Source organism: Phodopus roborovskii, unplaced genomic scaffold (genome assembly GCF_943737965.1).
Source record: "Phodopus roborovskii unplaced genomic scaffold, PHOROB, whole genome shotgun sequence".
In the NCBI taxonomy this organism is placed as follows: domain Eukaryota; kingdom Metazoa; phylum Chordata; class Mammalia; order Rodentia; family Cricetidae; genus Phodopus; species Phodopus roborovskii.
Window position 1 is genome coordinate 17,577,570 of NW_026126424.1, and position 18,454 is coordinate 17,596,023.

At 32.9% G+C, this 18,454-nt stretch overlaps 1 protein-coding gene across 1 annotated transcript in view; it reads right to left on the minus strand.

The window, feature by feature from the left end:
* The window catches only part of Col11a1 (collagen type XI alpha 1 chain), a 196,362-nt gene that overhangs the window by 103,841 nt on the left and 74,067 nt on the right, over positions 1-18,454 (minus strand). Inside the window, exons 10-24 of the mRNA XM_051185635.1 lie at positions 17,898-17,939; positions 17,149-17,211; positions 15,548-15,622; positions 14,446-14,529; positions 11,703-11,759; positions 8,487-8,540; positions 5,471-5,524; positions 5,307-5,360; positions 5,094-5,147; positions 4,013-4,066; positions 3,862-3,906; positions 2,310-2,363; positions 1,860-1,904; positions 1,608-1,661; positions 1,053-1,097 (exon numbers count right to left, since the gene is read on the minus strand). Coding sequence (XP_051041592.1) covers positions 1,053-1,097; positions 1,608-1,661; positions 1,860-1,904; positions 2,310-2,363; positions 3,862-3,906; positions 4,013-4,066; positions 5,094-5,147; positions 5,307-5,360; positions 5,471-5,524; positions 8,487-8,540; positions 11,703-11,759; positions 14,446-14,529; positions 15,548-15,622; positions 17,149-17,211; positions 17,898-17,939 — 834 coding nt within the window. The remainder of the gene's footprint in view (positions 1-1,052; positions 1,098-1,607; positions 1,662-1,859; positions 1,905-2,309; positions 2,364-3,861; positions 3,907-4,012; positions 4,067-5,093; positions 5,148-5,306; positions 5,361-5,470; positions 5,525-8,486; positions 8,541-11,702; positions 11,760-14,445; positions 14,530-15,547; positions 15,623-17,148; positions 17,212-17,897; positions 17,940-18,454) is intronic.

Here is an 18,454-nt window from a genome sequence, read left to right on the forward strand (position 1 = left end):
TACAAAGAGTCAGATAATGATTGGACTATAACCTAGTGGATATACTACTTAAGGGATCTACAAGGTGAGCCATGGCAAGTCATCTTTTTATTATCATCAATTATTCTTACTGTGATCCATACCTGAGCTAGTACCAAGGACAACATCTGTCATTTCCTCAAGAGAAATTAGACAATGGGAGGTGCCAATTGCCCTTTATATAGATCATGAAACAAATTTTGTTAAAAGCAAACCTAATTAGAGTAGAAAATATCCATATATTTTGTGGGTTAGAGTAATGGCTCATTAGTGAGGAGTACTGATTGGTCTTATAATGACCTAGCTTCAATTCCAAGCACCCAGTTGGCAGCTCACAACCATGTGGAACACAAGTTCCAGAGGATCTATGACCATTGATGGCCTCCACAGGCACTGCACACATGAGGTGCACAGACATTCATGAAAGAGAATCATTCAAACACATAAAAAATAAAATTAATAATATATTTTATACTTTTTTATTTAAAATGTCTTGGAAGTAAATCAAAATATTACATATCATAATTAACCAGACATAAAGATTATAAATGTTTTTCTAGTTAGAATTTTCATGGATGCTTTGGTTTTGGTGACCAATAAGTACATGGAATATATTGAATACTGAAAATATAAAATTTAATGTGATGTCCCAGGGCTTCCATTCTGAATGCCTAATTTTATAAGTATAGAAGTCCAAAGTTGACAGACTTTGAGTCAAATTACACTTTTTAAATAATGAGGAAAAAAAAGATGAACCAAAACAAAGAAAAATGCTAATATTAGTTTTTGAAATGATCATTTTTTGACAATGTTACAATTAGGTACAATCTAAATAAAAATATTTGTTTTCATTTACATCTTAATGGTGTTTAAATGAATTCTATCCAACTTTTATGTAATGGTTTTACTTCAAGTTACTATATTACTTTGATAAATCCATTTATGGAGACATCCAGAAGAGCAGGCCTATTGCCTGCTGTGGGTGGCAGGAACACACTAGCTTACTAGTGAATGAATATAAAATAACAACTTACTTTTTCACCAGGAGGGCCAATAGGGCCTTGTGGACCAGGAAGACCCTAGAATAAAAGAATTGATTTATGTGTGAAATAATTTCATATGGACTCATCTTCACAATAGATGATGAAATCCAAGGCACATGGATTGATTCACAAAAACTGTCCCTCTCTCTCTCCCCATTTTCCCCCATATATTTCTCTATCTCTCTCTCACACACACACATACACACATGCACACACACACACACACACTCCCTCTTGCACTACACACACAGTTTTGGAACATTGTGAGGAGTTTTACACAAGCTCCTTTTTTCCAAGAGCTTTTACTGTGATTCTACCCATAACCTTCTGCAGGTGTGGGTTTTCACTATGTCATGCTATGAAGGCTGAATGAGTTTTTTTTTTTTTTTTAATTCTTGAAAATATTAAAAAGGAAATATTCTCTACATTCACAGTTTAAACATATTTGGATCTACATAAAACATTTTGACATACCATGAATTTCATTTTTAAAAATACAACATCTTAACCCATTATCTCACACAAAAATTGATGCATTAGTGTTACCTGAGGTCCTGGATTCCCTTGCTGTCCAGGAGGTCCAGGCTCCCCTTGAGGACCCTGTATAGGGAGAAATAAAGTACTTCATAAGGCATTTGAATTATAGGGTTTTTTTTATTCTAATTATTGAAAATTGTCCCCAAATGAGTTTTCACTCAAGAAGTCTAGAAAATATATGTAGCAACATACAAGATTTTTTTTTTTTAATTTAACAACCAAATGTCTATTGACAAGAATTTACAAAACTAAACTACATACCATGTTCCCCTTAGGTCCTTGTGGGCCATCTATACCTGCGATACCCTTCAAAGAAGAACAAAATAGGTTTAAAATTGTACATATTAAAATGGAAAGTGTAAAGAAATAGCCAGTAGCCTGTAGTGATTTATGATTCTAACAATTATAAACAGAAATGTGATTTTGGATTTATCTTCACGTTGAAGATAACCTAACATCAATTTCCATTGTGTGCTAAGGATTAAGCATGAACACTGTAGGAACTACTGAAACAAGGAAAGAACAATATGGAGAGTGATCAGTTACTCTGAAGACAGTGCCCAAGACAATTATACCAAGTATACCAAGTATACCAAGTATACCAAGACAGTTAACTAGATCCTGTGCTTTGCTCTATGCAAATGCCCTATATATAACTTTGGCAACAAGTTTTCCTCTACAGAACCAAAATTTGCTCCCAGAAATACATACAGGCTGCCCAGGAGGTCCAGGAGTTCCCCTTGGTCCTAGCAAGCCTCGTGGACCCTAGAAGGAATAAAAGGAAAAGAGAAAACTCACATAAGAAATGCCCTCAAAACAGGCCTCTTTCCCTGAAATTTTTAACAGAAAATATGGATTAATATTAATTCATTTCTCAGTACATTGACCATAAACATTCAAGTGGCATCTGGATATATAAACACAAGGGCAAATAGATAACAGTGATCAGTACAGACCCCTTTTTAAACCAATATACTTACAGATGCATCACTAGGAATGTTTTTAAAGAACAAAATAATGCTCTTAATAAGATAATTTTATGTCATTTTCTGCCTTGATTGGCACACTCAATTTTGCTGTTCTGATCACACAGATTGAACAAACAGAAAAGACCATACTTTCACTCATTTTACTTTTATATAAATTCTATCTTAGGAGAGCATTCATTGATGGGAGATGTCATTTTGTAAATATGTTTCTCTTATTGGTTAATGAATAAAGCACTGTTGGCCAATAGGAAAGCAAGATAGGTGGGACTAGGAGACAAGGAGTTATAGGGAAGTAGTAGGGAAGAGTTTCAAGATATAAGACCAACAGGGTAGAACTCCGAGCCCTCTCTTTGGTAAGACCACGTGGAAATACTTAGATTAGTAGAAATAGGTTAATATTAAGACAGAGCTAGTCAATAAGAAATGCTAGTAACAGGCCAACAACATTATGTCTAATATAGAGTCTCTGTATGTTATTTGAGGATAGAGCGGCTCTGGGACCAGGACGGCAGAAAAACCTGAAAAACAACTTGTAACAATTCATTTATGAGCAAACAGCTGGGTATCTATCTTTGTAGATTATAAAACCATTCTCTGGTTTTATACTACTAACATCTGGTTAAACTACTAACATCAACATTCAAATTATCTTTCTCTCCCCTTCTGCTTACTTAGTATTCTTATCCAGCTTTAGGAAAGTCAGTCTAATAAATTAATCTGTCTAAATAATTGACTATAGTTTTCCTGGCAGTGTCCATAGTGGCAATAGAAAACTGAAGTTAGGAAATGTTTTCAAGTGTTTTGTTTGTTTGTTTGTTGTTTTTTTGTTTTTTTGTCTGACTTTGAGTTCATCTCCATAGCTCAGCAACCTTATTATCAACATTCACTGCAGAAAGTTCATATAATTTTCATGTCTAATATGTGATATCTTAGTGTCTTGCTTCTAACAAGGTTAATTTACACACAAAAAAACTGAATTGTGAAGTTATTGGTAATATTTGAAGATTAAAAAATATTTTTATTTGCAATAAAAACTAAATAAGTTTTTTGACCTGCAAGATATTGCATTCCACATTTCTCTTTTTCAAGTTACTAAGTTTTTCTTTCCACCAAATGGCAGCTATATATACTTCACTTTTCAATACAAAAATTACTTTGGTAATTTGTTTAAAATGTGACCTTACTCAGGCTACCAATGCCCAAATAAGAAACAGCAGCTGCTACACCTCAAAGAAGACACTGTAATGTAAAAAATAAAGGAAACAATTGCTTACAGCTTCACCTGGAAGACCCCTGGGCCCAATCTCCCCATCTTCTCCCTGGCATTCACAAAAAGAGAGGAAGTAATATTAGGTATCATTTGAGAAGAACTTTGTCATTTTTGTATTATAAGTTTACTGTAAAACGAGTAAAATGTTATTATACCCTCATTCCGTCATCACCAGGAAGGCCAGGGGGACCTTGTGGGCCTCTTTCTCCCTAAGGAATAAAGATAAACAGGATAAATGTAGGAAGATGGTGGTTCTTTACAATTACATAAGATAGTTAATACAACCCGGTAAAACAAGACACTGGTCAAGGAACTTACACATCCTTTATCTTTCTTAGCTTAGTTAGTGTCCAGATAGGTAAAATTTTAAACTATAAGCAGCTTTACAAGTTAATAAGCTAGAAAAATGTTCATCATGTTTTAATAAAAGTGATTGAAAGAAAACATAGGTAAAATATTTTCAGTTATTAATGAGAAACATTGGGGAAAATATTTTGTTTAATGATTATCTTAAAAACGAGTGCACTTTTTTGTTATAAACTTTTTTGGAATATTTCATATTAAGCCAGCACAACTCATAAACTTAAAAAGATTTTGCAATTCTTTCACAAAACACAATTGTATGTGCATCTTAGCATGTGTTAGGCATATGTTGGTTATTTTGTTATGTAACTATAACATTAAATTTTCTTTTCCTCCTCCTAGGTTTGTTCATGCTGGTGAAGAAACAAACAAATAACCAATCTTTCTTATAAAATAACATACCTGTCTCTCTAATTTCTTACTAAACAACAACAAATAAACCTACTTTAACCTTACAATTAAGGAGTTCTTGCTTTGAATTGGACATCATCACATAGAAACAATGTTGCCAGGATGCCTGCAGATGTCCTCATCTGAGATATTTCAACAAAAGATGTAAAGAATGTAGCAATGCTCAAAAAATAAATTCTCATTTAAATCCTCTTACTGTTCTGTGGATATGATCTTTATCACATCTGTGAGCATAGACATTCTACCTCTATTTAAATGCCAATAAATAGTGAAAAAACATATTGGAACCACCTACAAAGTTGTATCTACAAATGTCAATATACATTAGATATAAACATTTACCAGATGGAGTCACAAATATTTTTGTTATAATTTCTCCTGATTTCCAAAAGTATACCAATACTACCTAAGTTCCTAAGATTCCTATTAGACCTGGGATGAAAAGCAATATCTATAGCTTACCCTATGACCTTTGTCACCTGGTAGACCAGGAAGTCCATCAAATCCTCGGTCTCCCTGTAAAATATTAAACATGTTACCATCATAGTCTCACTCTGGATCAGAACTCTAATTTTAAGTCAAGCTCACTTCATATCAAGAAATTGTATATTAAAATGTGATACTGTTGAGGATAAAGTGGCATACACAATCTCAATAGAGTTATAAAGTCCTGACCTTAGACCCTGGTTCTCCTGGCATCCCGCGCCCTCCATCGGCACCTGGACGGCCCTGAAAATGCCCAAAGCAAGGTTAAGCAAAGGAAGTCAATAGCAGTAAGTATAAAAACTAATTGATGGCTGAAGTTACAATTCAAAATACACAAGGAAAAACAGCCATACCCTCTTTCCAGGCTTTCCTGTTGGACCAGGTGGACCTTGAACACCTCGAGGGCCCTATAAGGAATCAGATTGCCCAAATTTTTAGCTGTGCATTCAAAATAGGTGTTTTTAGAAACAGGTACATTCTGTGTTCCATAATTATTTAAACCCAAGGAAATCCTTTTCAGTTTAAAAATTTTGACAAAGCAGGTCAGAAAAGCAATTTTAAGTGACTTTTCATATTAAAAAAACAAAACACTATGTGACTACATTGCATAATGTTTTATGCAGATATGAATAAATTCAAACAAAAGAAAAGAGTGATATACTTGTAAGACTTTATAATCAATTACATTTTTAATTTTCAGAAAAAAAAATGTTTCTACATAGGAGTCACTGAGCTCCATCAACACACCCATTTTGATCTCATTCCAGGCTTTTTTCCATCACCTTTCTTTTCATTATTTAATTGTATTCTCTAAGTACACTAATCACATTGGATTTAATCACCTTTAAGACACAGTGAACTATCCTATAAAATTATTATCCTTTAATGTTTTCAACAAAATCTGTTTCAAGTATATTCTTGTGTAATTTTGCATAGTGCTTGGTGCATGACTATCCAACCATCCCCAAAGCCAGGAAGGGTTATTTTTAATTGGAAATGTATGTTTCAGAAATGTAAGGAAGAGATTGTCTAATAGCTGGAAGTCAAAGAGTATAAATTGAAAACAAAAATTGATGGGAGAGGAGTCTATCATGAATCTAGCTAGAAGGGAAGAGAATGAATACCAACAAAATTACTGCTAGGTTTTGTTTTCTTAATTAACTAATTTTATTTTATGTATAGGTGCCTGGGTGTATGTAAGTGTGCATATACATGTATATATGAATGAGCCTGGGGACCTCAACATGCATATGCATGAGTCTTCAGACCTTCACCATGCATATTCAAAAGCATGCTGAATTCAGAAGAGGACTTTGGGTGCTCTAGAATTAGAGTTACAGGTGGCTATTAGCAGCTATATGGGTGCTGGGAACCAAAGCTGGGTCTTCTGAAAGAAATATTCTTAACTGCGAAGCCATGTATCAAGCTGTGCAACAAGGATAGTCTTTAATGAAAAATATGCTTGAATGAATCCTCTAACTCTTTGGACTTAGAGAATCCATACAGACTTCATGCATGTCCTGAGACACTGTCATATCACACTTTCATAATCATAATTCTAAAAAGAGATGAGTACACATTTTTCTTCAAAAATTTTATGAAACAATAAACTTCCATGAATTTTATGTAATGCATTTTAATATTTTCCTGAATTTCCCAGTGAACCAGTCAGTGTTTTCCTTCCTTTTTACAGCAATGTCTTTTTGTTTGTTTGTTTGACTTTTGGCTTTTGATTTGGTTTTTATTTTTGAGACAGGGTTTCTCTTTGTAGTTTTGGCTGTCTTGGAATTCACTTAGTAGACCATGCTGGCCTCGAACTCAGAAATGTCAGGACAGTGGTGGCTTATGCCTTTACACCAATGTAAATTAAACATTCAAAGTAAGGCTGATGCATCTTGAGCTAGTTAAATATTATCAAATTTCTTTGTGTTTTGTTACAAGAAGTTGTAGTGTCTATACAATGCAATATTTATCAACAAGAAATTGAATGAAGAATTGATGCAGTCAGGTATCATGAACCTGAAAACCTTTTCCTGCATCAAAAGAATGAGTAATAGAAGAACATATAAGGTATAAATTTATTTAATTTTTTCTGGAAAATAGAAAAATTCTATGATAAAGAATAGACTGGTTGTTACTGGGTATTTGTGTGTTAAAAAAGTTTCTAAGTGCAAAGGGGCAATATTATATTTTTTGATGTCTTTTGGACATGATAGGAATGTTGGACTCATAAATTCATAGCAGCTTGGTTTGCGGGCACCCGATCAAGCATTCAACAGTCTACGAAAGCATGACCCTTACTCTTAATTGAGGTTGTGGGAACGTATAGTCAGTTTTGTTTAAAAGTATAGCTCCTAGGAGCTCAACGATGTTTTAGTGGATGGCTCTACATTTCTGAGTATATGAGCAGCACAAGCTAGTAAATGATTTATTCAAAAGAAAAAAATTAATAAAAAGAGGACACCGGCCTGGTGAGTGAGGAACCTCGGGGTAGGCATGGGACATGTTAAGAAAAGAAGCTGAGAGTAAATATGATTGAAACATCGCATTTTATATTCTTAAAGAAATAACAAAATCATTGTAAAGATATTTTAAAAGAAAATTGTTTAGATTTATAAGGTATTTTATCTTAATTATAGGTACAAAAGTACATAGAGGGCATTGATTCTATTCTATCTTGTCATTTTTCAATAGTTAAGAAAATGCTGTAATTTAGAAAGACTAAAGGTAAGGTAATAGAGGATAAATGTCACCAAAATATATGCATACCTAAAAATGACATAGAAATACATATTAGGAATAAAGGATGATTACAAATACATGAAGAAAGAAGGAAAACAATGAGAGGATAAACAAATGAGAACTCCTACAGTCAGTGTAAATTTGTATTTCTTCAGTTTATCATGCACTACTTTCCTTAAAAACATGAGTCTATTTGGAAATAACATTGTTTTTGCTTTCCTGTTTGTGCCATAAATACTCTGTCAATATAAGGACTCTACATACATATCTACTTACTAATACACAAAGGTCTAACATTAGCTTATGTTGAGTGCAATCTTCATAAAACAACATGCTAAGCTTACTGTCTGCAGAAGGATAGGCTCCAGAATGTAGAAGAGAACCCTGTAACACAGGTGCAGTGAATCTCTAGCCAATAGCACCATAAGAGGGCCATCTATTTTCAAACAGAGTAGATCCACATTCTAAAGCTATTTAATTAGCAAACTCATGGAAAACCAACTGTCTACCATGTTTTGGGCTTAAAGGAAACATAAATGCAATCTTTACTCTGAACACTTCAACTGTTCTGCTCCATAAATATAGACATTCAAACATAAGTGAAGAAAGCAAGTTACTGCTCCTTACCTGAGGACCTGGATCCCCACTCTCACCTTTGACTCCAGCTGAACCAGGACCCCCCTGAAGAGAAAAGTAAAACAGAAAACCAATTAATTTATGTCACCTAACATCTTTGAGTCTCTACTCTCAGCCAAAATAAATCAATGTGTTTCCTTGATTAGCTTGATCTTACTAATGTTCAAGTCCTGTGATAGTGTGCCTCCTGTAGGTATAGCAAATGCATGCCAATGTATACACTGCACATAAAACACTATATTCTACTCAGAAATGGCCGGAAGCCAACTTTTAACTCATGCTGAAATTTTCTCTAAAGGTTTTACCATAAAAAAAAAAAAAAATTCCTGATAAACAAGGTGTGCGTAACTCTCTGAGTTATTATGTCATTGTATGGTCACAGAGGCAGGTGAACACTGAGTTCATTCACACAGTAAGAATTTTACAAAACTGATTCTTTCATAGACATATATTTCTCAGGTGCTGCATTTAATAGTAATAAACTCTTTCGGGAAAGATGCTATTGCTATCATTATAATTTTGTGAATTAATGTCAACATGTTTTCCTTTTATTGTTTTGATTATTCTCCATAGAAACAAATCATTATAGCAAATAAAGTTTACAAACATTCACATAATTTAAGGAGTACAATGAAGGCCAAGTACATTAACTAGAGGGGAAAAAATAAATTGCTTTATAAAGGAGTTATAGAATTGAAGAATATATACTAGGCCATCCATACTCTCTGAAAGTTTTGGAATGTAAAAAAATTAATACGGCTGTAATAGCTTACTTCATGTATTCTGATATACTTAAATCAGCATACACTCTACCAAACTGAGTTACAACAAAATAAGAGTGACAATTGTGAAATCCGAAAGCAGTTTTGCAGTGCCCCCTGGTGGCTTCAGGTTGAAGCAACTCCTCTTTTGCCTCCCAGGAATGCTGCACAGTCAAGCTTAAGGCAGTTTTAAACGTTTTTAAATTATAGAGATCTCTTCCAATCTTCTAATAAAGAATTCTTGCAACTGATTTCCTGTAAAAAAAAACTGATAATTCTGTATTGAATTTTATTATTAATCATTAAACTGAATATAATTGCAGAGTGGACAGTTTATAATATCCTCTGTGCATATGCATTACTTGATCAAAAGACTGGTTACATTCTCTTACATATAACCAAAATTATCGCAAAATTGATAGGAAAGAACATGAACAGGCATATCATTTCTACCTTCCCATCTATCTCAAAATTTTGTAAAATGTTACATTTCCTCAATGTGCATATACATTTGTATCACTAACATGCAAATAAAAATTATTTAAGTGGCTTAATGTATGTTTCATTTATTTTATTTTTAAAAGAATAACAGTGAGAATAAATGATGAATATTTGATAATCTGTGCAATAGTGTATATAATTAAATTCGCATTGAATTTGTAATCTTAAAATTTCATACAGAAGTATAGATCAAAATATATGTAGCAGGCAATTTTAAGATTGAGTTAAAGGAATTATAAATTCATCAAAAACAACAGAACTTTTTTCTTATTGTAATATATTGATACATTTATTAATTGATTTATACTCTTTACAATACTGGAATTGAACATAGGGCCGCATATACATTGGATAAGCAGCAGCTCCAACAAATATCTTTGGCTCTTGTTAATACTTTAATGTTTTTTAAATAGTCATTTAAATTTTCTCTATACAATTGTGTCTGTGTGTGCATATGCTCTTGTCCAAGCAGGTACAACAGATGTCAGGTATAGTAGTCAGATCCCCTGAAGCTACAGCTATTGCTCTATATGCTCTGGGAACAAAAATGAGAAATTCTGGAAAAACAGCAAATACTCATAACCACTGAGTCATTTCTCCAGACCTTTTAACTCACTCATTTTGAGACAGAATCTTTCTACATAGCTGAAGCTAGCCATGCCTTGTTCTATAACCCCAATAAATAATGAGCATACAATCTGCTCACTATGGCCTCTTGAATACCTCAGGTTGCAAGCTTGAATCATCAGGATGGATTGTAACAAATGTATGCATAAAAGTTATAAATAAAAATAACTGGCATACTAATATTCTCAATAGATATAATTGTAAGTAGAAAAAATATATACTGAATATCCTATGTTTTATTTTTCTAGGTGAATGTTTAGCATCATTATCAAAAACAAGAAATCCAAAGATGTATGGATTTATGTCTGTGTTTTCAATTCGATTCCATTGATCAATATGTCTGTTTTGATAGACATCTTTGCTATGTTAATTGTTCCAGTCTATGAGCATGGGAGATCTTTCTATCTTCTGATATCTTTTTCAGTATCTTTCTTCAAAGACTTTAAGTTAATAACATACACATCTTTCATTTGCTTGGTTAGTTGCCTCAAGGAATTTTATATTATTTGAGACTATTGTGAAAGGTATTGTTTCCTTTATTTCTTTCTCCATTCATTTGTCATTCATATATAGGAGTGCCACTGTAGTGTATGAGTTTAATTTTCAATCCAGCTACTTTGCTGAAAGTGTTTCCCAGCTGGAGGAGTTTTCTGGTGGAGTTTTTAGTATCATATATTTATTCTCTTTCCATCTGCAAAAAGATACCATAATTTCTTTTATTCTAGCTGAGGGAATCAGAGGGGAGGCATATGAACAAAATCTATTTAAATTTAAAAGTTGTGTTAAATAATGAATGTAAAATAAAATGAAAAAAATGAGAACACTTGAAGAGAAATTGTAATTAAAATATATCATATGGAAAGTTATTTTCAATAAAAATGAAGTATAAAAATTGCACAATAATTATCAAAGATTTCAAATGCACTTTTGTGAAAAATCTAATAAATAATTTTTAATAATTTAATGTAAAATTATATTTTAATAATCAAATAGAATGCAAATAAATTCTAAATACAGTTTGATTAACAAATATGCAACTTTACTATACTTTATTCTCTCTAATTTGAAGGGAGATTTCATAAAAACTAAATTAACAAATATGTGGCATTACTATATGTTTTATTCTCTCTAATTTGATTAGAGCTTTCTTAGAAAATTCTGATTGGAATTATTAAAAACTAAACTGAAAACTTATTAAAAAGGAGTCAATAACAGTCATGTATAACAGGTTTGCTAGTCTAATGTAGGGACAGTCTGGAAGATGATGTGGAAAGGGGTATTAATAGGAAATATTAAACATATATTTTATGTAACCTACCACAGGACCTGGTCTTCCAGTTAGACCCATAGGGCCAGGTGGGCCTCTCAGAGCAATCTAAAAGATAAAATACATGAAGTTCAGAAATACTTGTCTAGTAGTAGCTGGTAACACAAGAGTCATTTGGACATGGTATTCTTATGTAGTATATAACTAACAAAGGTATAATAGCTACATGCTAGGAAAAGCATAGTCAATGGTGAAATGCAAGTAGATAGACTACCCTGTGTAATTACCAGTCATGTTTCAAGCTGTTACAGAGTTTCATACAGTATACTACCAAATTTTAGTCAGGAAAAAAAAAACAATACATTTCAGAGACAATAATAGAATGTCTAGTAATTTTTTTTTTTAAATCATTAAGCACACTCACAAAACTTAGAGTATTATCTGTCCTCATTTTGTAGGCACAATCTGTGTTGAAGATATTATTGAGGTAAACATTTAGTGGTATTTTCACTTAAATGTTCCTAGTAGTGTTTTAGAAAGGCAAGATAATTAAAGTGAGCCAGTACATGCAGAATTGAATAGAAAGTTTTATGACAATAAATATTTTTAAAGAATCTTGTACTTAGTACTATGTAATGCATGCATTTGTTATATATACACAAAATTGGCTGAAAGGATGGATTATTGTTAGACTCAAAAATGGAAATGTTAAGATAGTTGAAAAGCTGGAACACAGAGCAAAGAGAAATACTTGATAGATGTTAATTAGTTTGATGTACTATTTTAGATATTAATGAATGTGCATTTCCAAAACAACATTGTAATGGAAAATATGAAAAATCCTAAAATAATAGTTCATGAAACTTAATCATTAAGATTTCCAAAATTACACCACTAATTCATCAAGAGGTTTTGAACAACATATTTCTTAGTTTTTGAGATTAAATCTGGAAAGTTGTAACTAAAAAATCTTGTTACCTGCTTTTTTAAACAGGTTAAGAGGCACTAGGGAAATTCCAAGGAATCCACAGGGTTGACTGCAACTAAAAATCTAAGAAATAATGTAGAGGCTTAAATGTTCTTCCCCTATAATGAGATTAATGACTACCTTATATGCCAGAGCCCTCATCCAGTAACTGATAGAAGCAGAAGCAGTGATTCACATCTAAACACTGAGCCAAACTCCTGGAGTCCAGTTGTAGAGAGGGAGGCGTGACGAGCAAAAGGGAATCCCACAGAAACAGTTGACCTGAGCAAGTGGGAGCTTGAGTACTCTAGCCGGACAGCTAGGAAGCCAACACAGGACAAACCAGGCTCCCTGAATGTGGGTGACAGTTGTGTGGGTTTGGCAGTCTATGGGACCTCTTGCAGTGGAATCAGTATTTACCCTCCCAAACAAAAAAATTCTAAAATTATATTAATCTTTCTAGTAGTGATACTTGCTAATTTAGTATTAAATAAAAGAGAGATACTCTCTCTCAATCTAGATGCAGAGAGGAGGGCCTAGGTCCTGCCCCAAATGATGTGACAGACTTTGACGATGTTCCATGGGAGGCCTTACCCTTTGAGGAGTAGATGGGGCATGAGGTGGGGAGATGTGTGGGGAGTGGGACAACAGGAGGGAGCAAAAACTGGGATTGGTATGTAAAATAAGATTGTTTTTAAATTAAATTAATTTTAAAAAGAGGACTCATATAAACTGTAAAGACATCATTATACAACAGTGACAATATTAGCAATTATCAGTGAATCTCTCATCTTCAATTGAGGAGCTTCTTTTTTACAGCAGGTTATTAACACAGAGAACAACTCGACAGTGTGCAGAGGATAAGGAATTGAAGAGTGTTCAACTGTAAATGAGACATCTACATCATACCTCTCCTCACTCAGGTACCATGGCAGAAGAGGCAGAAAGATAGTGAGAGAAAAAGAGAGTGGATAAATACAATGAAGCATAATGTCTGAACACAACCAAACATGAACTGAGAACTCATATACAATGAGCTAAAAACCTGCACAAAATCAAGCCAGACATAATCAAAGTATCAAATACTCTAATCATAATCTCGTCAGATAAATAATAGTCATTAGGGCACAAATATTGAAAAGGAATTAATACTTTCACCTACATATTCAGTATTTTACATGTATGTAAGTTATGATGGTGAATAAAAAAGTTATCTTAGACATGATACAGAAAAGCCATCATGTCCATAACAATCATAACCTTCTTCCTTGATAATAACTAGAAGAATGTGGGCATAGACATTATAAAACTTCTACCTGCTTCCTTGTTTATTGTCTGAATTTTCCTATGTACAATCTAACTGCTATAAAGCTAATTATAAACAAAGGGAATTATTGGTTTTATGAATATACTTCCTTCACACTGTGTTCTCATAGTTATTGCTGTAATCATCAGCTCATATCATACCTTATCAGAGAAAAATCAGGATGTAAAAGAGAAGGAATACTAGATATTGATTTTCAAATATTCTATAAAAACAGGATCTTGGTGTGTCACTGTGGGATATTGTCAGAATTACATGTGGTAATACAAGGGTCTTTTATTTAATACTAAATTAGCAAGTATCACTACTAGAAAGATTAATATACTTTTAGAATTTTTTTGTTTGGGAGGGAAAGTAGAAGAGGGAACTGGGACCGATATGTAAAATAAAAATAAAATAAAATATAAATTCCATGTGATGTTTGGAAACACTGTTCCATGGACCTACACACCGTGATTTGATACGGAATTAAGTCATGTGAGCATGTGTTAATCTTTTCTTACACGAGCCTGCTGAAGAATTGCCTGAGCTTGAGCTTCCTGTGCAGAGATGGTTGGTCCTTTGGAGCCGTCACCCCCATAGCGGAACTAGGGATGGATAAGGCAAGGTCAAAATTGGCCTTTGACAAAATTACATAATTAGATCCTTTAACAATTAGATTAAAAGTTAATTAAAAGGCTGATATTTGCCAAAGTCACTTGATATTGAGACATGCAAACACATTTGTGTGAGTGAAAGACATATACTTTTTCCTCTACCTCAGACACAGTTCTGTATAATACATTCTGTCATTTTCAAAGCAATTATAAATCACTTTCCAATTCTACAATTACTGATATTCTTTTTAAAATGTCATTCTTTATTTAGTCTATGGGAATGCTACCCACTCTAAGAATTCTTCCATAAGAATTTCAAGTACATTAGATTTGGTAAAATTTAGAGATACAGTTCTGTTCTGGTGACTACAACATTTTGAGTCTCCATGAAGACAAAGGAAATATTAATGTCCCTCTCATCTACCATAAGCATTTGCTTGCTGTTATTACTCCATAAAATTCTTATGTTCCACCTTAATTTTTAACTTGAAATGTTTGAGGCAATTTTCCATTCTACATAGTTATTTCCTTTAATTTTACTGCACTAAACCCTATAAAACCATTTTTCATAGGTGTGTGGCAAATAATTAATATTATAAGAGACTCAATATTAAGGTAAATGATTTTTGAGTAATAATGACACCAAAGACTTAGCTTCTACAAGAAACTTCAATGATAATCAATATTAGGGGAAACTGTATACTACTATGTTAAATAACTGATTGCTAATCCAAAATCCACAATTGCCAACATGATTAGAAAGATTGTGTAAATTTCACCAAATGAAGAATAATCAGAAATTAAAACTGGTTTGGTGCAGAGATAGATATTTATCTACCAAAGTTCTGTTCATTAAAGTCCTACTTTCAAGAGCTCTTGATTTCCTACATCCCTGTCTTTCAGAAATGTTTCTATTCAATGATTCGACTACACTATATTTTTAGTTACATAATGAGAAGATATATTACAATAAAGAAAATATCTTAATAAAACACTCTCTATAACGTACTGGTAACATCAACATGGTTCCAGGAGGACCAGGTAGACCATCAGCTCCTGGTAAGCCAGGACGTCCTGGGGGTCCCTAGGAAAGGAAATAATCAAAACAATTAGTACAATGCATTATAGCAGAGAGTCTGAAATTGCTGAGCATGCACCAGTCCATTCTGAATTAATCTCCTTTATGCAAATACACATAGACATTTTATTAGTTGTAAAGAGCTCAAATTATGCACAATCAAAGTATAATACCTATTATGTTCTAAGTTGATTTACAGATTACCATTACATATGAAGACTTCCTATATATTATGGAGGTGTATCAGTGTGAAGAAAAAGTAAAAAGTTAGTGTTCCATTCCAACAATTTAGAACAGATTAATTAGATAAAATTTAGTTAAGCATTACTTAATAGATACTTAGGCAATGACTATTTAATATATAGATATTTTAAATGTATCTTTCAGCTATATTATCTTCAAAATAGATACTTTACTAATATAATAATTGAGGTTAACATGATGAGAGTAACATTAAGCTTGTTTGTCATTACTGATTTATCTTAACATTGTGTTTAAAAATATAATAATAAAAGAATATACTCAATGTGTATATGTATGCATGCACATGTATGTAAAACTGCATATGTATAATATAGCTACACATGATTATTGAGTATCATATATATATAAACATATATAAATTCATGTGTGGGTAGGTGATACATATTTGTGAACATTATAAGCATAAGCTTTCAGTAAAAGGAAACTTACTTTTACACAGTCAAATCATATTTAGTAGAAGAAGGATAAATTTCTAAAAATTAATAACAAGATATAATGGATGCAATTCAAACTCTCAAAGTGATTTTTAAAACGAATAACCATATTGAGAGCTGTGTGAGACACATCACTGAGTAAAGTGCTTGCCAAGCAAACATGAGGATTAGAGTTCAGATATTCAGCTCCCACAGAAATGCCTAACTGACATGTGAGATACTGGTCTGTAATTCTAGAACTCTGAAAGAAGCAGAGACAGGGAACCCCTTGGTCAAGCTGACTAGCAAACTCTGGGTTCAACTAGAGAAACTAGTTCAAAATGTAAGATGAAGAGAGACTGAGAAAAACATCTGACACCAACATCAGCCAGTCCTACACACTAGCTCACACACATGTGTAAACATACACATACATCAAAGACACACATGCCCACAAACTTATGAATAAAAATACATAAATGCACACATTGATCACATACACATTAAAAAATAAATAAGCATTTTCCATCATACTGAATATTTGAAATTATACAAACCAGGTTTTAAAAAAAAAATGGTATCAACAGGAATATAAAGAACAATTGTATTAAATTCAAATTTGAAAAACCAAGTCTATTCTAACTGTTTCTGTGCAAAGGGGACTTGACAACAAAATTGACTAGCTAATCACATTGCAGATAAATTATTTTAAGTGAATTGCTGCATAACCTCGAATTTGTAGAATTCTCATATCCTCTCTACCAACAGAAGAAAAGTAGCATGTAAAGTTGAAGAATAAACTAAATTTAATTTCAAGTGCTGCACAGTTTAATATGACATTCCTTCTTTGCTTACCCTTTCACCAGGGTCACCGGGGGGCCCAGAAGGACCTTGTTGACCTGGAGGACCCATTAGACCCTGCAAAGAAACAAACAAGAATCAGAAACAACTTCTTGCCTAATTAGTATTCAAGTAAAGGAATCCCCATACAAATCAAAGAGTGCTTCATTTATATTTTATAAATATACCCTTGATACTCAAACAACTGCCCTATTTAGCTTCCTGTGAAAACACATCATATAGGAAACGGTTCTGTATCCAGCACAACTACGCCTCTATGAGGCTGTGCTCAGGCAGATGCCAAGGGAAACAGGAAGATGGCATGTTGATGAAAGTTGCTGTTGTGGAAGCTGCTCTCCAGTTCCTCCTGAAGAAATGGCTATTCATAAGACTAGACCTCAAAAATGTGCTTGCAAAGTTGAACAAGAAAGCATTTAGCTTGTAAGCAGTTTAACATTTTGTTTTTGCCAACACTTACATCTACCAGTGTCATATATTTGTATAAAAAAATCCATATATCACACAGGCACATACACATGTGCACAAAGAAAATGTATAAAGAAATAAAAAATTCAAAATTCATTTTCAGTCCTGTCAGTAGTATCATTTTATAGAAAAATGAAGGATAGGTAGTCTACCAGTTCCTAAACTAGACAGTTTTCCTCTATAAATCAAGTGAGTCTAAAATATAAACAATTCAACTGCATAACAGGAATCCTATATTCAATAATTTTAAAAGTCAAGTTTTCAAATCATTTACATACCGCTGGTCCTGCTGGCCCAGGTGGTCCTTCAACAAGCATGCCCTATAAGCAAAAATAGTCAGGTAAGCTTTAACCTTTCCACTGTAAGAGTAATTTAAATTTTTAATATTTAAAGTAAATTCTAAATTCTTAGTATATAAACCACTGAAAATGTTTGCATGGGAAAATGAAATCATTTAAAGTGATAGAAGCTATAATTATTAACACTAAAGAACCTATGGACTAATTGATAGTGAGATGATTATTCAAATAAAGTTAGAAAGAAGAAAGAATATGTTAGAGAAAGAATATACAAAGTACTTCTGTGGAGTGCAGCAGAGATGTCTGAACAGCCTCTTCCCTAGCACTTTGATAATTTCTAACAAAACAAAATCAACAAAAACATCAAAACTAAACAGGAGCTTCATAAATATTTGCTATTTAATGGATGAATTGATGTATGAAACAATGGAAGGAAATGATAACTAAACACTTCAGTTCCAGGAAACTATATTTCTCTGTGGTTATTGAAAGAATAACATTTATTCGAAGTGAACAGTCATACACACAACTCCCAT